The sequence below is a fragment of the Apostichopus japonicus genome, chromosome 16 (genome assembly GCF_037975245.1).
Source record: "Apostichopus japonicus isolate 1M-3 chromosome 16, ASM3797524v1, whole genome shotgun sequence".
NCBI classification, from domain to species: Eukaryota; Metazoa; Echinodermata; class Holothuroidea; order Aspidochirotida; family Stichopodidae; genus Apostichopus; species Apostichopus japonicus.
Window position 1 is genome coordinate 7,255,514 of NC_092576.1, and position 22,783 is coordinate 7,278,296.

At 33.6% G+C, this 22,783-nt stretch overlaps 2 protein-coding genes and 1 long non-coding RNA gene across 5 annotated transcripts; all 3 read right to left on the reverse strand.

Annotated features, from left to right (window-relative positions):
- Positions 1–3,257: 3,257 nt before the first annotated feature.
- LOC139982629 (uncharacterized) lies at positions 3,258–4,452 on the reverse strand. The gene is made up of 3 exons (XR_011798215.1): positions 4,345–4,452; positions 3,539–3,641; positions 3,258–3,396 (listed from the first exon to the last, which is right to left on the reverse strand). It is a non-coding gene; the product is annotated as an uncharacterized lncRNA (long non-coding RNA).
- A 140-nt stretch (positions 4,453–4,592) lies between these two features.
- LOC139983827 (uncharacterized) lies at positions 4,593–9,354 on the reverse strand. Its single transcript, XM_071997641.1, has 5 exons — positions 9,021–9,354; positions 7,695–8,030; positions 6,492–6,845; positions 4,848–4,952; positions 4,593–4,679 (listed from the first exon to the last, which is right to left on the reverse strand). Exons 1-5 carry the CDS (start codon positions 9,352–9,354, stop codon positions 4,651–4,653), a joined length of 1,158 nt encoding a protein of 385 aa, XP_071853742.1. The 3' UTR covers positions 4,593–4,650.
- Positions 9,355–11,571: 2,217 nt separating this feature from the next.
- LOC139982631 (tyrosine-protein kinase transmembrane receptor Ror-like) lies at positions 11,572–22,012 on the reverse strand. 3 transcript variants are annotated; one of them, XM_071995612.1, is made up of 12 exons: positions 21,635–22,012; positions 20,546–20,650; positions 20,092–20,116; positions 18,491–18,591; positions 17,702–17,875; positions 17,245–17,355; positions 16,395–16,582; positions 16,026–16,148; positions 15,680–15,791; positions 14,495–14,591; positions 14,169–14,271; positions 11,572–13,556 (listed from the first exon to the last, which is right to left on the reverse strand). In XM_071995612.1, exons 1-12 carry the CDS (start codon positions 21,873–21,875, stop codon positions 13,452–13,454), a joined length of 1,485 nt encoding a protein of 494 aa, XP_071851713.1. In that variant the 5' UTR covers positions 21,876–22,012; the 3' UTR covers positions 11,572–13,451. The 3 variants fall into 3 exon arrangements, with proteins under 3 accessions (XP_071851713.1, XP_071851712.1, XP_071851710.1); XM_071995611.1 differs by having other exon boundaries at positions 16,026–16,145; positions 17,702–17,878; XM_071995609.1 differs by having other exon boundaries at positions 17,702–17,878.
- Between the last annotated feature and the right edge of the window lie 771 nt (positions 22,013–22,783).

The window sequence follows — 22,783 nt, forward strand, 5'->3', positions numbered from 1 at the left end:
ATACTATGGCAAATACGTAAACAGGAAGTTAAGCATATGTAGTATGTGTTGATTGTATATTCTGCATTATTAGACACTCAAAAATAAACAAACAAGTTCTTGAGTGCCTGGCCCAGTATATGAGGCATCAACCAAAACCATGAAATAGTATATAAAGAGCAAGGGGTGTGTTTGTGAGTGGTTTACGTATTTTTATTCCACTTCTAAATGGTAGATTGTTGATCTTTTCCCATTGACGTACACAGTAAATTCGTCCCTTTCCAGTGCCGCTAGAGCATAGACAGAAGTTTCACTTGGTTTGTCCAACCAACATTATTAAAGCTGGTGGCTTGAGCTATTATAGCCTATTTGGGGATGACAAAGTATTGATTTGTTAATTCTTTCTTGATTTTGTGTTGTCATGACGACTCACTGATGTTAAATGCATCGCCAAAGGACATTAAACTCCCGTTTATATCAGATATTATATATATATATACAAATTAACTATAGTTTTATGGCTTTAAAGTTCAGTAAAAATGATATTTTCTCCAATTCGTGAATCCTACAAATACCTATGGTAGATTGTTGACCTTTTCTTATTGCCCAAAAAAAAAAACATTAAAAAAAAAAACCCTTTTCTTTGGCTGAAGGGGAATGACGTAATTAAAGTAGACCAATCAGATTACAGAAAAAAAAAGCTAGCCCTGCTCTGTGTATATCTCATAAGACATTCCTTGAAGAAATTTATACAACTATTGCTCAGAAAAAAAGAGTGAAAACATGTTACTTCCTATACACTTTATTAACGTTCATTACGTCATGATGTCTTCGAATATTAAAAATAACTCTGTACGTGCCGGTGACCTATTAATATATTACTTATCTGTACAGGCTGTTTTTTTGAAAAACAATACTAATAATCTCGTTGGACGTGTTTCTATGTTCAAAAATGAAAGTTCCATACTATAGCCGTTAATTGATTACATATGTTGTAGTAGGAAGTAGAGATATTCATAATGTCGCTGTTAATATAATACTCAAAAGTAATCTTGTTATTCATGGTCCTTCCTGCCACTATACACGTTTATTATTACAACTGTGTATGGAAGTACTTAAGTAACAGTGAAGTTTCCAAAAGCGAAATGTGCAAACATTTATTCCATTCATTATTTTTAGTTTCAAAACATTAATAATAATAACATTTTTTTTAAATTCAGTTTAATGTTATTCCTGCGACATCTGGATGAAAGCCATGCAGATAAATATGAGGTGGACTTTCCCATCACGTGTTATCATCACTCAGTCTTCTCGCACAATGTTAATATATATATATATATAGATAGATAGATAGATAGATAGATAGATAGACAGACAGACAGACAGACAGACAGACAGACAGACAGACAGACAGACAGACAGACAGACAGACAGATAGATAGATAGATAGATAGATAGATAGATAGATAGATAGATAGATAGATAGATAGATAGATAGATAGATAGATAGATAGATAGATAGATAGATAGATAGATAGATAGATAGATAGATAGATAGATAGATAGATAGATAGATAGATAGATAGATAGATAGATAGATAGATAGATAGATAGATAGATAGATAGATAGATAGATAGATAGATAGATAGATAGATAGATAGATAGATAGATAGATAGATAGATAGATAGATAGATAGATAGATAGATAGATAGATAGATAGATAGATAGATAGATAGATAGATAGATAGATAGATAGATAGATAGATAGATAGATAGATAGATAGATAGATAGATAGATAGATAGATAGATAGATAGATAGATAGATAGATAGATAGATAGATAGATAGATAGATAGATAGATAGATAGATAGATAGATAGATAGATAGATAGATAGATAGATAGATAGATAGATAGATAGATAGATAGATAGATAGATAGATAGATAGATAGATAGATAGATAGATAGATAGATAGATAGATAGATAGATAGATAGATAGATAGATAGATAGATAGATAGATAGATAGATAGATAGATAGATAGATAGATAGATAGATAGATAGATAGATAGATAGATAGATAGATAGATAGATAGATAGATAGATAGATAGATAGATAGATAGATAGATAGATAGATAGATAGATAGATAGATAGATAGATAGATAGATAGATAGATAGATAGATAGATAGATAGATAGATAGATAGATAGATAGATAGATAGATAGATAGATAGATAGATAGATAGATAGATAGATAGATAGATAGATAGATAGATAGATAGATAGATAGATAGATAGATAGATAGATAGATAGATAGATAGATAGATAGATAGATAGATAGATAGATAGATAGATAGATAGATAGATAGATAGATAGATAGATAGATAGATAGATAGATAGATAGATAGATAGATAGATAGATAGATAGATAGATAGATAGATAGATAGATAGATAGATAGATAGATAGATAGATAGATAGATAGATAGATAGATAGATAGATAGATAGATAGATAGATAGATAGATAGATAGATAGATTGCACATAACTATTTACAATGTAAAGGGAAGTCTTCTGTAAAGCCTATGTACATGGTTTAACAACACAGAAGACTTCCAAACAGAAAATAATAGAAAAGAGGGTGAAAATGATAATAATATGTACAAGTGTTAGCTACAATTAAACCATAATTAATAAGGAGTAATACATTATTAATAAGGCAGGGGAGAATCGAGAATTTAGCCATCAAAAATAGGCTCTAATCAATCAACCATATCTTTGAGTTAGGAAATAGATATTGGGATGTGGTTGTCAACTCACAGTAAGGAACATTTTCAATGTACGTTTGACTTTGTCTGCTACAGGAATATTACTTCATCATATTACCAGCATGGCTTACTCACCTATAACTTCGGTTGATGCGTACTGATTATTTATCCTCAGAATGAACGTTGTGGAGTATGGAGAAATAATAAAATATACTTTACCCAGTTGGCTTCTTCTTAGTCATCTATTCATAACGCATAGACTTTATGTGGTGGTTACATGTCAAATTTAATGATTGCAAAAAGACAATCATAAATGTAGTGATGATGGAACCCCCACCACCCCAAAAAAAAAATATATATATATATATATAATTAAATTGGTCACTTTAGGCTGATGAAATGTACTTTTACTGTCATGTCGATAAAAGAAAAAAAAAAACACATATTACACAAATAAATATAGAAACGAAAATAAAGATTGATTCCAAACAGAAGACACGATATTATTGATCAGTTTGGTATGACTTTGCATTATTATCTGCAGTGGAAACATCAATATAATCATTGTTGTCACCATCCTCTGAGGCCAACACGAAATAATTAGGTTCCTCTGGATCTCCTTCATCGTCCGAGCATCCACTTGCCTACAATAGAAAGGAATTACAGAAAGGGTTAGCACTTTAAAACTCACCAATTTAAGTAACTGACTGTATAGAATAACAAAAGTGATAACAGAAAGAGAGCTATAGTAGCTATTTGTTACGTGTTTTGTTTGTTTAACTTTACCTGCTTCATATTCTTTAGAAACGTCATGAAGGTGTTTCGAAGGCTCCCGAAAGACGGCCTCTCTTTAATGGATGAATTCCAAGTGGGGAGCAATTGGTTAAATCTGTGTGTGGAAATTAAGTTGATGAAACAATTCCGTAACATAATATAGTTCCCCATCAACTGTGGATTGTTACATATGAGGTAATTGTTGTTACCTACTTACAACATTTGAACGTGACACGTGTTGTACGAAACTGAACTTGAGGCAAACAGGTATGATATCATATATGCACACTGACATATCTGTGTATTGACTGTTTTCTTATGCGTCTTCTTTACAGTAATATATGTGTATGTATATGACATGTGTTTTTGTGTGTGTATGTGTATGTTTATAGTTATGTGTATGGGTATGGGTATGGGAACCGGTACGGAACTTCATATCTCCTCAGTCAAACTTGAAACCGTCTTCAATCCAAAGTCAAACCTATAAAGTGAAGATAAAGGTTAAACCAAAACCAACAACGAAACAGTTTGCTCTCAGCCTGCAGTTTATAATGTCCGATTTTTTTTATTCAAGTTCACTTATGATACAAACAGCACCATTTCAATTATCAATATTTTGGTAAAGCAATATACAAATTCCTTTGCAAATTTCACCATATATCTTAGTGTACTTCTTCTTTTATTATTCCAAACAATTTGTCCTCTGGAATATCATTTTATGTTTTGTTTTACTGTCATAAGATAGCAACCTGCCTTTTGTATGATGTGATGTTAGTTTGCACGTTAGTTAGACAACACTTCATAACATTGATACTCACAGTCCTCCTTGCACGCTAGTGGCTGATCAATGTTGCATTTGGCTTCCAGTTTCTGTTCAATCTCTTGACAAGTCAAACCTCCAAAAGGGTATCACCTTACCATTAAACAGGAAAAAGAAATAATTACAATTCATGATAGACAGTTAAAGATGTATATAGGGCTTAAACTGTAATTCCTTCCAAAAGTGTGTAATCTATTATATAACATAGAGGAATTTATGAAAGAAAGTCTACAGCAGGGCTAGCTGGTACAAAAAGAAAGTATACTTACTTTCATAAACTATGTATATCATTTTCAATACACACTCACCTTAGGACGTTATTACACTGACATGCTGTAGAGAGAAACAACAGTGTGGATGATTAATGGAATTAATTTGTAGTTTAGCTGGACTAAAATCATGACATATTTCCATGAGATATGTTAATCTTTATTTAATGCATTTATGTGATGTGTTGAAAAATACAATGTTATTCATATAAAATATCAAATGATAGCTTACCGGTATTTTGTTTCCAAAGTGCGAATAAGCAAACTGCCAGAATGAAAATACCCGCGAGAATGATATATATGTCGTTCTTAGAAGAACCTGTCTCTGGTTTGGGATCTGCATAAAACCGTTAACAACAGATGACATTTGTAAGGTAACACTAGGTATGTCCAAATGATATTTCAAAGTTCCGGTTGTTTCTAAAACACACCGATAATTGAGTTGTTGTTTTATGAGCTATTGTCACCTAGCATATCGTAATATTTGCAGCAAAATAGTATGTTATTACATGCTTTTCATTTCATTTTATTTCATTTATTGTTCCTATTCACAGCAACGTACAAGTATAAAACAAACAGTTTTCAGAATAACACGTTAACAGTACATGAAATGAAAAGGGAAGTGTGCTGAAAGCACCTGGTGGGCTTGACGACAGCACAATGCCCGAATGTAACTGAACCGAAAAAAATACATACCTTACAAAACAGACCAAAACAGCTACATAATTTAACTAGATCACTATACCAATCCCTCCTCTTCTCACCTATTCCCCTTCCTGACCACCACCAACACCACCACACCCCCACATTCTAAGAAGCTACGTAACGTCGTAAAACATTTCTGAAAGATTTCACAGAAGGTGATAGACGTTAAATGATTTGACTGGATAAGTTATTTCAAACTTTGAAAGTGTTAATGATTATTACAAGGTATATAAGAAACACTTTCACCAATTAGCAGATCAGATCAGGAAAGAAAATAATAATAATAATGAATCGATTGTTCCGACATAATATGAATAACAGTGTTATAGAAAAGTACTGAATAACTTCAATGTAGTTCTAATGAGAGAGAATAATAATAAAGAGAAGGCGGCTGTCAATAGTACACAACATCCTTAAGTTGGAAGAATGCGACGAAGTATGCTGATGACAATGCAAAGGCAAACACGAAAAGAATATGAACAAGTAAAGTTTAGAACAATGTGAAGAACAATCCGAAGAAGTAGCCCAAGATAAAGAAGAATGCAACGAAGAATTTGAAGAAGAATGCAAAGGAGGAAAAAATACGTAAAACAAAGGAGAAAAATCAGAACAAGAAAAACTCGGAAAGGTATATGTAAATCTTTCCATTAATGAAATAAGTGGATAGTACATGCAAGATATGAGAAAGAAGAAGAAAGTACAAGAAATCAATACAGTGAAAATTATAAATAATCTCACCAGAGACTTCAAAAGATATTGTTTGGTAGTAAAGTTGGTTGTAAGGACCTTCTAGGACACACGCGACACTCCCTGTTCTTTTAGTTGGCGAGAATATCAATATTGATGAAGATTCACCAGAGGTTACCTTTGGAAAGGTGGTGTTTATAACTTTCCAGGTAATGTCTATTGGCACGTTTTGTAACAAGAAACTGCATGTTGCATAGTACGTTCCCTGTTCTCTGATGATGTATATGGACCTGTTGTCCTCCATCTCATTAATAGATAGTGTAACGTCGACAAAATTTAAATATGTAATCAAACGGAACATACAATTAAAGAAAATATGCTTCCTGGTGTTTACGGGAGAGTTGAAAAAGAAACACAACAGTTGTTTTTTACGAACATTCTACAAAATAAAATATGGTAAGTTAAGTGACATTTAAGAATTTACCAAATGTTTCAAAGCTTCGTCGAATAGTTGTGGTCGTACCAAACATTGTGTCAGTTACTGCACATGCGATATATCCTTTTTCCTTTGATGGGGAATATATCGCAGAGAAAGATTCCCCAGTAAGTGTAGACGAGAAGATATTATTAGTAGTCAGAGTAACGTTTGAGCTCGTGAAATTTATGTTTGATGTGATATTTGATGTAGTGCTGACTCTTCCCACAAATGTACTATAATCGGATATTCCAGTTATGCTCGCAGTACATGTCACGTGGACATCGTTGGTCCTCGCTACGAACACTTTTCCAGTGATATCGATTCCGTTTACTTGAACTCCTATTGGCTTCAAACTCACATCTGAGAAATGATTAACAATGTGATGATGTATACACTGTTATTTACAACTTGTGTATATTAACTGTTTAGTATCTAGTAGGATGGTGAAATTATTGCACAATAGTGTACAGTACTGCACAATAGTTCACAATACTGCACAATAGTAAGTTGCGCTAAACATAATGCTACAAATCACTCCGCGATGCGGCTAGAATTTCTCCTAGATTGAGCGATCACAATGAACACTGTAAAGGAGTGATTTTTTATTGTTTGTTTTAATAGTGCACATTAATATATGATGAATACAAACTAAAGTCGGTGTACACCTAAATGTGTCGTAGAATGATTGAATATGAGAAATTATTACTTATACCTAACATAACAATGTTTCCTCTATAAAGATTCTGGATTCTTCGTTCATTTCATGGTCACGTAAAAGTTGTGTATCTGTGCGTCATGAGCGTTAATAACTACGTAATTAGCACAATACTAACATACTGCACACCGTGATAACTACGATAGGTTTAATATCAGTATTCTACCCTTTTAAAGAAAATAAATGAATCATGTTGAAGCTTCAAATTATGTAACCGATCAGTATTTTATCACATTTGTCGGTATCAGAAACAGTCAACACAACAGGAAAAGAAAACCGCATATATATTAAGGAAGTACAGTACGGAGCTTATTGTTACATCATAACATCGATGGGGTGGATCCCTAAGTTATGAAAACTGATAAAAATAAATAAAACAATACAACATTAATCTCCAATACCTCTCAAATCGCTTTGCGTGAATGTAGTCAACTTGGTGTTGCTTTCATTCATTCCTCATCTAATGTGGATGACATATTTCATGAATATCTTACCAAAGGTTTGGAAGCTCCTCCAAATTGTCGTAGTAGTACCAAATGTGTTATCTGTAACTGTGCATTCGATGAACTCTCTTACTTCTTGTGGTAAGTACGTTACTGAGTATAATGCCACAGAAGATCTGGTAGAGGAACCTTGATGAGCGTCTGTGTCAGTGAACTTGCTCTCTGAATAGAAGTCGGATGTACTATTAACTCTCCATACAAGGTTATCATGATAAGGTAGTTTTGTTATGTTAGCGGCACACGTAACCATGGCCTTAGTCTTTCTAGGTATTTTATCCATAGCGGCGGTTCCGTTGACCTCTACTTCGACCGGTTGGAGTATAAGTTCTAGGAATCAAAGAAGACAGATAGATAGATGAATAACCGGTTGTACGATTGTCATCATTAGTAGACATGATGTGCATCTAATGACTGAGTTTTGACTTAAACTAACATACCTCTATAAGACTATGGGTTGAGATGAAGAGGTGTATTTTAATCGACAGTGTAGGAACCGAGAACAAAGTCGTTACTGTGTTAGAAAAGCTTTCTTACCATAAGTAGAAACTTTCAGTATGAACTTGCCAACGACTTCGGCCCCGAACAATGCACAACAGACCAGTGTTTCATCCTGTTCTGGTTCATAATATATTGTCGAAGTTGAATTGAATCTATCGTATTACCGTTGTCGTTAACAATACCGTCTTTCTCTGTCGTTTGGTCAGAACTCAAAGCTTGGCGACTCCAGGTTATATTTGCAGCCGGTATTGAGTTGAGCGCACGGCAGGTGATTGTGAAGTTATTTCCCTTAACAAGCCAAACCAACTCGGTCTTGTATTCTTTCCCATTAATTGACAAACTCATGTCAGGTGGCACTAGTTTGGGAAAATATGTAACATATAGCTGTAACCGTGTACCAATAAATATACTAACAGACTGTGCACATTTAATGGATGTAAATTTAGTCTCCGTTAATGTGTACACTTTGGAGAAAAAGAACCTATTTACCGTTATTTATACCAATGTATAATTAATTGACGATTAAATACAATGCCGTCTTTTATCAGTAACGTTTGACGTGATATGTGGTTGCATATTTAATATATCAAATTTAATTAATTCAGCATAAGGACTCGGTTGGCTAAATTCTTGTATGGTTTTCTAGTTCTTATTTTATATCTGCTGAAAGGTTAACAAGTAACTTTTATTCAACCAATTAGATAAAAATCAGACCATGCATATTGATATATTTATTAGCTTGCAGGTTTTTAGACGAAGAATTGTAATATCTCCATGATGGGAAGAACATTATATCAAAGAGTATGAAACTATACATACCTTTAATCTTGAGCAAAACCTTTTCCTTCTTCTTCTTCTCGTCAAGCCAACACGTATATGTCCCTTCGTGTCCTGTACTAACAGGATTTATGATCAGAGAATTGTTTTCATCTACATGTACGCTGCTGTTCATTAGTTCTCGGAATTCTTCTTCCGCATATATTGTATTCTTCATTTCCTGTGCGAATCGTTCTTGGTTATGGAATATCAAATAACCCTCGTATTTCCATTCTTTTAGAGCCGCTTCATTAGCTGTACAGTTTAATATCACTTTATCGCCTGGTTTGCTGTCAATAGTAATATCAAAGCTATCCACTGGTGATATTTTGATCATGAAATAAATCGTAATGGAAACAATATGAATTATTTTATAATGGCGCAACGAATATGCTGCCATTCTTTCTCGATATCTCGATTTATATCTTAGACAGAAAAAAACAAGTGAACTGTCATGAGAGAATATGAAGATTGGCTTTTTTTCAACCGTCATTTGATATAGTTGTCTTGTGGGCTAATTGTCATTAACGGTGTTTTGTTTAGATCATTAGTCTAAATATTTATAATTTATTGCTATATAAAAACCTCAGCGTTGTAAAATTAGCTTTCATGTCACATGAAATTTAACGATGAAGAGCAAAGGGATTGTGACTATCGATTGAGACTTTCAATTTCGATGCTGTAACAATTATTAATACACATTTCAGGAAGGACATGACTAACTTTTCTTCTGTTTTCCCCCCTCCTTCTCCCCTTGTCCCCCCCCCTTCTCTTAGCTCTCTTCCACCTTTTTTTCCCTCCACACCTTTCTGTCTTTGTCCTTCTCCAGTTTATTCCCTAACCCCTTCCCTTAATCCTATCTTTGTCCCTCCACTGTTTATCTCCTACCTCTCCTCTTCCCCTGTTGGTTTCTTTCTTTTTTCTAACCATCCCTTGGCTACTAATTCCCTACATCTATCTCTTTGTGTTCACCATGCTCATTGACCTGTCTGTATTCTGTGCATGTTTTTGTCCCTTCTGTTATTGCCACTTGTCGTTTAGCCTTTGACGAAGATCCTGCTAGGATCAAAACGTCAGGCCAACTTACTTTTACACATTAATAAATGATATACGAAGACGAAAGTTTCATCAGAATTTCTTTTAACAATTTTACATCATTTCCATTTGACATAGTTATCACACTTATATCGCTAGTTGCACACATTATTATATTGGTGGTTTTATCCTGTATGTAAGACATACTTCAGCTCTTTTGAGTCCCTTGGATTTACCCTGCTGCAGGTTCTCAAGTTAAGAAATTATTGTTGACTTAATCACCCAAAGTACATGGCTTACTCAGTTTATACATAATAACAAGAGACAACCGTTAATCAGTATAAAATAAAGTATTTCTAAAACCGAAACACATGTTAGTATATGCCACTGTGTACCCAATGTACATGGCTTGATCATATTTGTATACTGTGAATAAGAGACAAACGTTAATCAGTATAAACTGAAGAATGTTATAACACCATAATACATGTTAGACCAGTCAGCAGATGCTACTGTGCACCCAATGTACACGACTTGATCAGTTTGTATACTGTGAATAAGAGACCAACCGTTAATCAGTATAAACTAAAGTGTGTTTTGAAACCGTAACACAAGTTAGACCTGTCAGCAGTTACACATGTTAAGATATTATAACACACATCAGTTTTAACTCAACGCGTAATCACCGTTACCAGGTTTTCGTTGATAAAGCCATGAGAATCGGATGACGTGGTCTAAATCTACATCTTCCTGCAAACCAATCATATTTGATTCATAGACTCTCTACACGCATGTAGGCGGAGCTTACCTGAGGACCTCCCATGTGTGATGTACTATTGCGTAGTATTAGATTTTGGAGTGATCTTGATCCAACCAATTACAACAGTTTGAAATTTCCATCCCCGGAGACTTATCAATTCTGTATTATTTTATCGTAAGGTCTCATCATGATTTATCGTAAGTAGAGGTCGTCTATATTCTAACCTGGTTGAACGTCTTCAGTTTACAGTTTAATTTTAAATTAAGTTGATAGAAGTAGGAGATTAGGGATTTCCCCTACGGAAATCATCAGGCACGTTTCCATCGTTTAAGTGAGGTCGCGAGTCTGTAATAATGAAAGGGCCTAACTTTTCATCAAATTGTAGAACACTTATATATTTTGAGGTAATTGTATTGATAAATCACAATTTCATCCAGTCTGATAAAGTAAATAGTTGCAGTCATAACGTTTATACAGGGCAGTATTAGGAAGACGGGTTGGGGATTCTCGAAATGGCCAGCATGTAACTGAAAAGGTGTGTGCGGGTTTTTTGGGCGGGTGGAGGGGGGGGGGCAAATTCCAAATACCCAGATTTATGTAGGTTGGGGCTGAAGTTTAACAGAAAGGTGTGAAACGAACGAATGGGTTTTATAAAGGAGGGGTGTTGCCCTTGGTTCGTTGAAGGTGATTCCCAAAGAGGGAGGGGGCGAGCGTTAGGAGTCCGCAATCCCCCCCCCCCAAAAAAATGACAATTTTATTTTAATAATCAGCCAAGGGACGATGGACGTTGGGGGATACCACACCACATTGCGCACGCCATTGAATTGTTGTTTAGTAAAATCTTACTTGCACCGAATAATTGCGTTTTTAATTCGTGTTCGTGCGTAATATGAAACTACTTCTACAGTACTGTATGTCGTAGGCACATATTTATCAATCCTGTAATATAAAGATTTTATACTAAACGATGGAATCGTGCTATGGATATCCTCTTCATTGACTTCGGTTTGATGAAAATATCTTCTGCTATCCTCATCTTCTGAAATTACGAAAAGAGCTTTTCTGTGTCATATCGTGTAAGCGAATTGATGAATGAATCATAAACCAAGCCGCTCTGAGACACATTTTTGTTTCGATATACAATGTGCCAATAGTTTTGTATAATACTTTGTGCTAAAAATAACACTGTAGACCTGATTAATTTAGTGGTCAAATTTTTAATTAGTGGAGTTCTATATGCAGGCGAATTAACAACGTGACTACACATAAAAAAAAACAGATAAATACAATTAGTATAAATACGGCATTATAGCTGTTTCGGCTTATTTGAAAAATTATTTGAGATAATATTTCTCGATCTACTTTAAAATGACATCCTCAATGACAGCGTACAACACCTCATTAAAATACTTAAAAACAAACACATTAAATCTAACCTGAAACGAAAAGAACTCGAGAAGTAATCATTAAAAACGATAACAGTTTTCAATCATTGATACAGTTCGTTCAATATCTAACATTTACTCTTACAAAATCAAACTATCTACTATCAAAATGAAACAATTTGAAGAGGCATCTGCAGTGTCAGCTTGGAGTATATATACAAATTTTCCTTATTACACTTCAAAATTAATAAAGAAAAACTTCTACCTATTCATCTAAATATTAAAATAACACGAGGAGATACCCAGGAGATCTCAACCGGCCTGCTATTAGTTAATTAAATTACATGTCATTACAGAGGAGAGAGATAGAGCGAAATACATAACACTTGAAAGTACTCAAGTTAATTTCATATTAATTAACATAATATTAATTGGCCATTCATACTTGCTGAGTAGGCTCCTCTTTATCAGTTCTGTCAAAATATATCTATAAGATATGGTTTCTATTCTGATTAGCAAGCATTTTATTTAAAGAATTAGGATTACGCATTATTATTTAACTCTCTTTAATTCCAACCTTCTTGTGAAATCTTATTCAATAAGTATTGGTGTTTTCAATCAAGTTTTGTTGTTAAATTTTTAAACAGGGGTTTCGTCTTTAAATATCCCACGAGAGTAAACCCGATAAGGAAATGGACAAATTTCCAGCAAAATTAATATTAATATAATAAAATCAGTTGGCTAATAATTTACCCGACACTGTGTACGTAAGTATCCAACCAAATTACAGGCAATTTACCCTTGTTATTTGCAAAAAAAAGAGATATCTTGGTCAAGAATCTCAGCACCTTGTTCTGGGGCTTAAACTGTAGGCAACGTTAATTGGTTACATGGGTACCAAAGTTTGGTAAAAATGTTCCCAACTTTTCAAGATTGTAATTAATATATGTAATAAATTTGGTATTTTTTTTTCGTCCCTTAACTAAGTGCATGAGTGTGGTGATTTGCAATGATGAAAGCGTCTTAAAGTAATAATGAACTACGTTTAACCCTTAAAAAATTATTAATATTCAGTCATATTCTTCTATAACTTTGCTTATGTTTAATCGTAGGTAGTGACGTAGGTAGTATGACGTAGGTCGTATGACGTAGGTCGTATATTATCAGAGTGTCTGACGAAATAGTTTTATTTATAGCTATGGATCAGTTATAATAAATTATGTCGTTTAACTTGACAATATTCAGTAATAGTGCTTACATTATGTGCTCAATGTAGTCACCACCTAACGAATCCTTTTCCAAGCTTGCATATCTCGGTTCGTCTGCAGCAATGTCCTCATCATCATTATCATCATTTGGCTAAAACGTGAAAATTATGTGAAAATTTCAACATCAAAATATGTAACGTTTCAAAAAGAGAAGTTTAAATTGCATAGTTACATCATCGTTGTCTTAAAGCAATAAATTAAAGCACCGGTTCTCTGAATGTTTCAGTTAGTGATCCAACCGATTCGCAGAGATTACAGTAACTGCTGTAAATCTTAAACCAACCGTCGGTAGCATGTGCTGTTAGGTTTACATTAAGAACTGCGGATATGTGAAATTCCAACAAATCCCAACAACTGGAGTTGTTAGAATTACACATGTTTTCAGTTCTTACTGTAATTCTCATAGAACTTGCCACCGATTGTCAGCACGATCCAGTTTTTACTTTGGTATAAAGCCTCAAGATTTACAGTAGTAACTGTGTTCTCTGTGGTGAGTGATCACTTGTCATATTCGTTTTCTCGAAATCTAGGAACATATAAAATAAAATATAATAAATTAAAATCAGATAAATGAATAAACCAGTTTATACCTGATGCTTTATTTTATTGACATACGAATGCCGCAATATTTAATAAGACATCATTTGTCAGTTAATTGGTATTACATATCAAATTAATAAACATAATTTCAAACTTTTCTTACCTTGGTCATATCATTCAAGAAAGCATGCAGAGTAGACCGTAGAGTTCGAAATGAAGGGCGCTCATCTACCAGAGGATTCCATATTGATAACATAGTCGAAAAGCTAAGTTGGAAAGAAGCAATAAAATGTTGATCACAGTGTTTTTAAGTGTAGTATTTCCGGATAAATGTTGCTGTCTATAATGAATCATATTTTCAATAAAAAATTCATAGCAAATTAACAACCTACGATAATCTCAAAAGAATATTCATATTTCAGGGATTTCTGTTCGGTGTTTTCAGTTACATTACCAACTAGTTAAGCAGTTAAATAAGTAAATACTTACATTCCTCCAGGACACGTCAAGGGTTGTTCACAGTACTGTTTTTGTCTCAATTTACTTTCTATTTCTGCACACGTTAGTCCTCCGTATGGAATTTCACCTAATGAGAGAACGTTCAGACATTTTCTTAATTTCCTTTCTCACCAATTTCCAAATCATATATTTAAATTCTGTAATAATCACACAAACTAAAAATAAATTAAGATAGTTGGTTGATATGTAGGAGAGCTCTACAGCATTAGTTTTATCGTTAATTTTGACTTTCATTTGCTTAATGAACGCTTACTTCCACACATATATATATATATATATATATATATATATCCATATATATATATACATATATATATATATATATATATATATATATATATATATATATATATATATATATATATATATATATATATATTTATATATATATATATAAATGAAAATCGTAATGAGTTGGAAAATCAAGAACAGTGAAAAAACTTTCAGCCTCCACCGGGATTCGAACCACGGGCCTCCAGCTATGTACGCGGACACCCTAACCACTAGGCTATGGACGCTGATTGTATGTCCAGAGGTTCGAAACTGGTAAGGTAGATCGTAATTCCACTGTAGGCGTTTGTCACCTGTATCGAACAATACTAGTTCTGTTTTTGGTGACATATTTTGCCTTACTCTAGAGATCAAACATGATGCTAACCAACTCGAAAATCATTTGTGATTCCTAAAGCCGGAGCGGGAGGAATATTCATTTGCCTTTGTCGTTTACCTCCATTGCATATATATATATATATATATATATATATATATATATATATATATATATATATATATATATATATATATATATATATATATATATATATATATATATATATATATATTAATGCAATGGAGGTAAACGACAAAGGCAAATGAATATATATAAATGAAAATATATATAATGAATATATATGTATATATAATGAATATATATATATATATATATTGCTGCAGGGAATGAACTCAATATTGAAATTCGATTGTTGCTTAATACTTAAAACATGATTTATTCTAGCCACGACGACCATTCCATGCTAGTTAGTCTAGTTCTATTCGTGGTGTAGTTTTGGACTGATAGTTTCATTTCAGTAACTATGCACGAGTCATAACGTGAACAATACATATATACGTGCATGGAAATGGTGAAATTATTACCTTGAGAATAGATTTCCCACAAGACAACACCAAAACTCCAGACGTCTGACTTTTCCACGTAATGGCCAATGAAAATTGTCTCTGGAGCCAACCATGCTGTCGGTGGAATTTTCTACAAGACAATAAGTATTTTATGAAGATTAGTGTTAAAAACACAAATAATAAATATGAGAAACTTGATACCTTTGCAAGTTAATGTGGCATTCTTTGTTTACGTTTCGTTAGATTCCTTTCGAGCATGTATGTTCTTCACTTAGTTTGCAGAAGCTATTCTCATTACATTAACAAGTACCGTACTTTAAACTGCAAGACACCATATTGTACGAGTTATCTTATTTTCACTTACCTTTTGTAATATTTGATTTATTGAATCTACTGCCACGTCAACAGGACAAAAGTCATACAACTTGCATTTCCCTGCAGGAGTTAGAAGAACTTTCCTTGCAGAGAGTCCCGGATGTCGAAACTGCTTTACCAAGAGAAAAAAGAAAATAATAAATAATAAGTTAATGATTACGTGCAATGCGGTGATTACACATACGTGGTGTCGTTGTTAGAAGAAGATATATACCAAACCACACGCACTGTATACTGACGTGTGAATAATGTAATCAAGACAACTTTACAGATTGTGGCTCGATGAAAAGGGATTTCTTATTGAGCCAACAAAATTACCAGTGACTTCAAATAAATAAATAGTGGAGCAACTACTTACATTTTGCTGGGCGAGAAAGAACATTCCTTCACAAATATCAACAGCAAATTGAGTCAGCTGTAAGTTTTTCTCCTGGTCTGGTACTTCCAGTTCAAGAGAATCGTCATTAGTCGTTGTTTTGCATTGTCTTAACATGTAATCTTTAAGTGTTCCACGTTCAATGTACTCTTGGTAAATAAAATAAGGCACTGCAATGGGTAAAAAAAGTAGATACAGTAATTACCCAAAAAATGATTTTTGCTTTCACATAATATAATCTTAGACTTAAATTAATATTTGGTCACATTGATTACATTTCCGAACTTCACACTATGCTCATTCAGTTGCAAAATTGATAAACTTTACTATTGATATCTGAAGTAAGGCTATTGGCTGCTGCCTAGCCCCAACAATTAAAGATGAAAAAACCAAAAAAAAAAAACACAATTCACACTCACTAGATAAGGTACATTATTGTATCTACTTCAAAGTTTATTGAATGCTTGCTAGCCTATTGTCTCTACGAGTCAGTTTCGATCAGCATCAGTCTTTCTCACAGTAGAGTAACAATGTGCCTAAACGTAAGTTAAGTATCACTATGTTAGACGTAAACGGACAATAACCCTTTGAATTATCAATTAAATGATAACGATTATTGAAACTTAAAACTTACCTAATAAAGATTATTATACAGTTTACAATAACTTAATAAATTGAAAGGACAACGACCGAATCTCCACTTACTTTAATTACATCCAAGTACCTAATGTCCTTTAATTTGGTGTGTATCAACGTACTGTGTATATAGTTAATAGTTGCTTCAGGTAAACACTACCTAAATATGTGTGGCACTTTATGTATCTGTACTCACCATCCTCCAGTGATGTCCCTATTAATTCTACGATGTTGTCATGTTTTGGTAGTGTCATGATAGCCTTTGCTATTGCTCGAAAATTAAAAAGATCTCTCATGCGAGCGCATTCTGTTCAAAAGAAATTCATGTAAAATGATTCACGAAAATTCCAAATCAAGCTTCTTATAAATACTTAAAGTAATGAAAACCAATTAACATTATTTATAAATTGCAAAATGTAACACTTCATTGCAACAACCATTGTAAAGTCATCACCATGAAACATTTAGTGACATTGGATAAATACTTCTTTTTCGAATTATACGAGTCGTGCAGCTTGTTCATCATTTAATGAAAACACGAAGGAAGGGATACATTAGGTAACACATGGCAGCGATACATAGCATAGTGATTTCTGGCGACAAAGTCTACCTTTAGATTAGGGAATTGACCTATAATTTCAATAATCTGTCACCTGATACAGACTTCGCGATAACGTCTGTGACGGATAGTTTAGAACAAGTGACAGTAGCCTTCCAGTACGTCATGGGTCCATTACTGGGAAGCTGGAAATCTAGTTTAACATCACCGGCACTCAAATAGTTGTTTTCTTTTTCGTCACGTTGGTCACTAATCCCCGGAATGTTTTCTTCTTGTTAGACAGGAAAAATGATGGCAAAAGTATCATTAAAATATCAAAGGTGGTTACATGATAATTGTACACTGTGCATACATCATGACGTCACGAGGAAGAACATGCTATTCATCATGCAAGTATAACGCTTAAACAGGCGAATAACTGTCATTTCAGTTATAATTGTTTGGTGTTACAGGTATTTTCGCTTTCGCCAGTCTTTTGTATGCATTCAAGAATAGACATAGGTCTTTCGCTTGGTGCAACATACAAAGAATTAATCACGCCTGTCGAGTCCTCTTTGTGCCGTGCTGTTGTTAACGAAGTTAATCATTAACGAATAATTCCGTGGATAATTCAGTTATTCACATAACATCTAAATCTAAACGTATTTGCATCCGTCAAAACCTATTAAATCTTTACAGTTTCAATCACATGATGAATAATTGAAGCACACAGAATTCAAACTTAAAAAAATTTGTGTCAAACGAACAGAAGACTTCCTCGCTAAATAAACAAAATATGCTAACTGCGAATATTGCTTCAATTTCGTTATCGCGCCTAACTAAAGACCTTATCTTAACATAAAAATATATGAAATGAAGAATTTATTTGATCTCTCATGCATACCTAACATAACTGACTCAATACTGTTTGACTGAAGAGGAGGAAGAGATCTCGTTGCCATCGCTAAGTGTGTTGGATGACTTTCTGTTGATGAGGCTTTATATCTAGAAGTAGAAGAAAAATTTACAATATGAAAAATACCTATGTCACATGTAAGCCACGTGATATACGTTTTGATGACACGGTTTATAAACCAAGAACGTTATCTAGCTGGTAGTACAAACTTACTAATCCATTAGTTCACTTAAAGAGTGTGAAGACTCGCGCACAAATAAACGTCTCATGTCGGTAATCTGACCTAGTTTTGACTGAGGTGTAACAGAAGTGTTAAACACCACCATCGATCCCAGCAAATACACACACAGCTTGCTACCATCAGTAATTAGACACTAGTGTACAGTCACCACAGGCAGCTACGGTCAAAACCCATAACACAGTATATAGAGCAGCTATGGACATCTCAGCAAGGGGTTGTTATGGAACTCCCTGATCTCAGGTCCAGCTAAAAGATAACAAGGTATCATGTTTCATTATTGTCAGGACAAAAACTTTGGAGCGAGTCTTCAATGCCATTAAGTACTTCGTGTTCAAGCCTACATCACCAAAATAAATGAAGGAACTTTCGCTGTTTTGAGGAAGAACACTATGATTATTGTGTAATATTTAGTGTCAGTTCTCTGTATACAAATAAGAGCAAATTCTAAATTTGTCAATTTAAGATGGACTGACATAAGTGTAGCAATATCAAGAATGAAAATAAACAGAAAGGGTTAAAAGTAACACATATACATATGATAGTAAACAATAAGTCAAGTAAACAAATATTTTAAATGATACAAATCAAAATCGTGCTTGGAAATGGAGACAACAGAAATACGATACTTATAGAATCGTTTTCATCGAATCAGAAATACTGATATGTCAGAATTTTGTCAGAAAATTCATATGGAAAAAAACTGCACGGGTTCTCTCAATTTTAGTATCAAGATTCTTAAACAGTTGTGATTCCGACGGTTGCCCATTACAAGTGTTCTTATGAGTAGTTCGGATGGGATCAGTCTGGAATGCTAGTACTCCTTTTTAAAATAATTGACAGGCTACAACGCATACTAAACACCGCCGAAGGTCTCGTTACTAGAACTCGGAAGTATGATCACACTACCCCTACCATGATCGAACTCCACTGGCTCCCGATACGTAAATGAATCAACTACAAACTACTTCTGATAGTTTTCAAATGTATGCACAATGTAGGACCAAGCTACCTCACCAACTTGTTTCAGCTTCGCTATAATTCATCACTGATGTTACTCATCCCTAGAGTAAAACACAGACTTACGGCTTGAGAACGTTCACATCCAGTGCACCGTGCCTGTGGAACTCACTTCCAGAACATATAAAAATATGCAATACTGTAAACAGTTTCAAATCAGCACTTAAAACGTATCTCTTCACCAATGCAAATATGTTATAATTGCTATTATTTTGTTAAGCGCTACGAGAAATATTTCATAGTTTGTTTGGCGCTATATAAAAATTACGTATTATTATTTCAATATTTATGTTTAATTTCATGTTTATCAAATGTGCCAATAAATGCTTACCTCGTAAAGTTTTTACATCGACGTGCTGCAGGAAAAAAAGCCACTAAGAGAGTAATGGATGAAATAATTTCTGAAATCTTTCTATGGGATGCTTAATTTATATATTTGACTTGTTGAAAACTAGAAAAATTAAAATAAACATGTCAATATGAAAGTATTTTAAATTATATCAAAGTTTCGCCTCTAAAAAAAAAAATAATGCGATCTGCTGATATTAAAGTTACGACACAATTTAGTGTAATTTTTTTAGGTTGATTTGCATTATTTTATATAAAAAACAGGAATATATTACTTGACTAGTACCTGTCAACAGGTCAACTGCATCAACGATGTCTTTATTTGAATACGTGCAATTATAATCAACACGTAGATTATTTCCCCCTCAATTTAAAAGATTTACAACGTAAAATGTTATCACAGATTCTTTTTAAGTGACAGGCAAACAATAACTTACTAGCGTTGATCTTCCAAAGTGCTGCTACGCAACAAGATAAAATCACAACAACCGCAAGAAGGAGATAGATGTAAGTGATAGACGCATTTGGCTTCTGTTTCGGCTCTGCAAAAATCAGTGCAAAATAGAGTTTGTGAAAGACCATCGTCTTAGCAAATCAATTAAAACTGTCGGTTTGTGACATTACGACACAGTGAGCACTTACATCTATTAAGTAAGCATATTTCACATATTACAAGCAGCACGTGTAATTGACAACATTGATCTGAATTGTATATATTAATGTCCTAATTAGTTATTCGACGTGCTCTGAAGTACTGCTATCATTATAATATATGTAATAAAAATATGAGATCTTGAAAAATATCGTAATCATATTTTCTCGGATTGAGAGCTAAGAAAAACCTTTGATCGACTATTTTAGATGTTCAGGAAAACTTGCTTCATTTTTGTCGTATTATTTTTATACAAGTAATATTCTCAAAATAAAACAAAACTGTTAGAAAACTTATCCACTAAAGAGCATGTGTAAAAGAATGTGTAAAAGTAAGTTGGCCTGACGTTTCGATCTTAGCAGGATCTTCTTTAAAGAAATATTTTTGTGTTCACCATGCTCATTAACCTGTCTGTATTCTGTGCGTGTATTTGTCCCTTTTGTTACTGTTACTTGTCATTCAGCCCCTGAAGAAGATCATACTAGGATCGAAACGCCAGGCCAACCTCCTTTTACACAAGTAATATACTTGCGTCCACGCACATTAATAATTCACTTCATATCACTTAAACTACGCTCAAGTGATTGTAGGAGTTTAAAGTTTGGTATAGAAAACATGTCAGATCGAATAAACAACAAAAACCGTAAGAGGAAGAAAATAAATTCCATTAGCATTTGTATTAGGTAAGGCAAGAGCAAGTTAACATATTTGGTCTAACCAATGATTTCCTCTAAATTAAACCTGCCAGATGTTATAAAGCCATAGAAGTAACCTTTAAATTAAACGAGAAAATAAAAGCTCTCTGAAAGCAATTGCTGATTTATTAAGTAACCACATATGACAAACCAGATCCAAATCAAATTCTGAAACTTACCAACGATTTTTAATATCCTAGAAATGCTTGTTGTCGTTGAAAACAACTTGTCTTTCACCGCACATACGATATTGTCTTTTCTCCCAACCGGTATATAGCGAGTTGAGTATGTAGTATACATATAATTATTGGTTTGATTCACGTTTAGAGTGGCACTTGGTTGGTGGACACCACTGATTGACTCAAACCCGGAAGTACTGTTGATTCTCCAAAGAAGTCTATCATAGTCCGTTATTCCCATAATGATTGCAGTGCAAGTAACACTAACATATCTATTCTTAAGAACAATTACTTCTGCGCCGACATCTGTCCCGTTTACTATTCGAATGGATTGAATAGTTATTCCTGTCAGATTATTAAGTAGAAAAAAAGGAAACATGTGCTACATTTCTTGAAACGCGGCTGTCGCTAAAAGTACTCCGTGTGATGGTTATTTAAAGGTTTCAAAATGTCTAGATTATTTTTAACAAAATAGCTGCAACAGTAGACTATGTTTTAATATATAGTACGTCAGAGACGTTAGTCTTGAATCTGTAATTGTCTATTATAAAAAGTTTCTATGAAAAACTGAAAGAAATTGGGACACAAATCAATAGTTGAAATCACCAGCGTTTGTTAACGCATAAAGTGAAATTTATCGCTTGTGAAAAAAATCCTAGTAGTGTTATTATTTCAAATGTAGAACGATTTATGGTTGCACACTATTTGATAATAAAATATCAAACTGTTTGTATAAGATTGGAATAGTAATTTAGTATACCCGGAGTGCTTGATCAGTGCACCCTCCGATGTCTTTATGTTATATCTATGATCACGTGTACATAAAGTGTAGCTATTCCTCATCCACTTTTCATCAAGATCAGCTGACTTTAAAATTTTGTTATATCCTTCTTTATATACCATTACTCTAACAAAATGGTCATCATTATGGAAGTAATTAATTTCAGTGAAGAAAAGCAAACTTTTTCTCGTGTAGTTGTAAAGGTTTTCGTATATTTTGTATATTTGATCAATGATTTGTCAGTTGCTATTCATAACATGTGTATGTCTGTTACCATACATGTATCTTACTGCGATGTTTCAAGCTCAATTTTAGCAGTAACTTAGGAATAGTATTCTTTCATGAATAGCTCTGTGATTATTTCATTT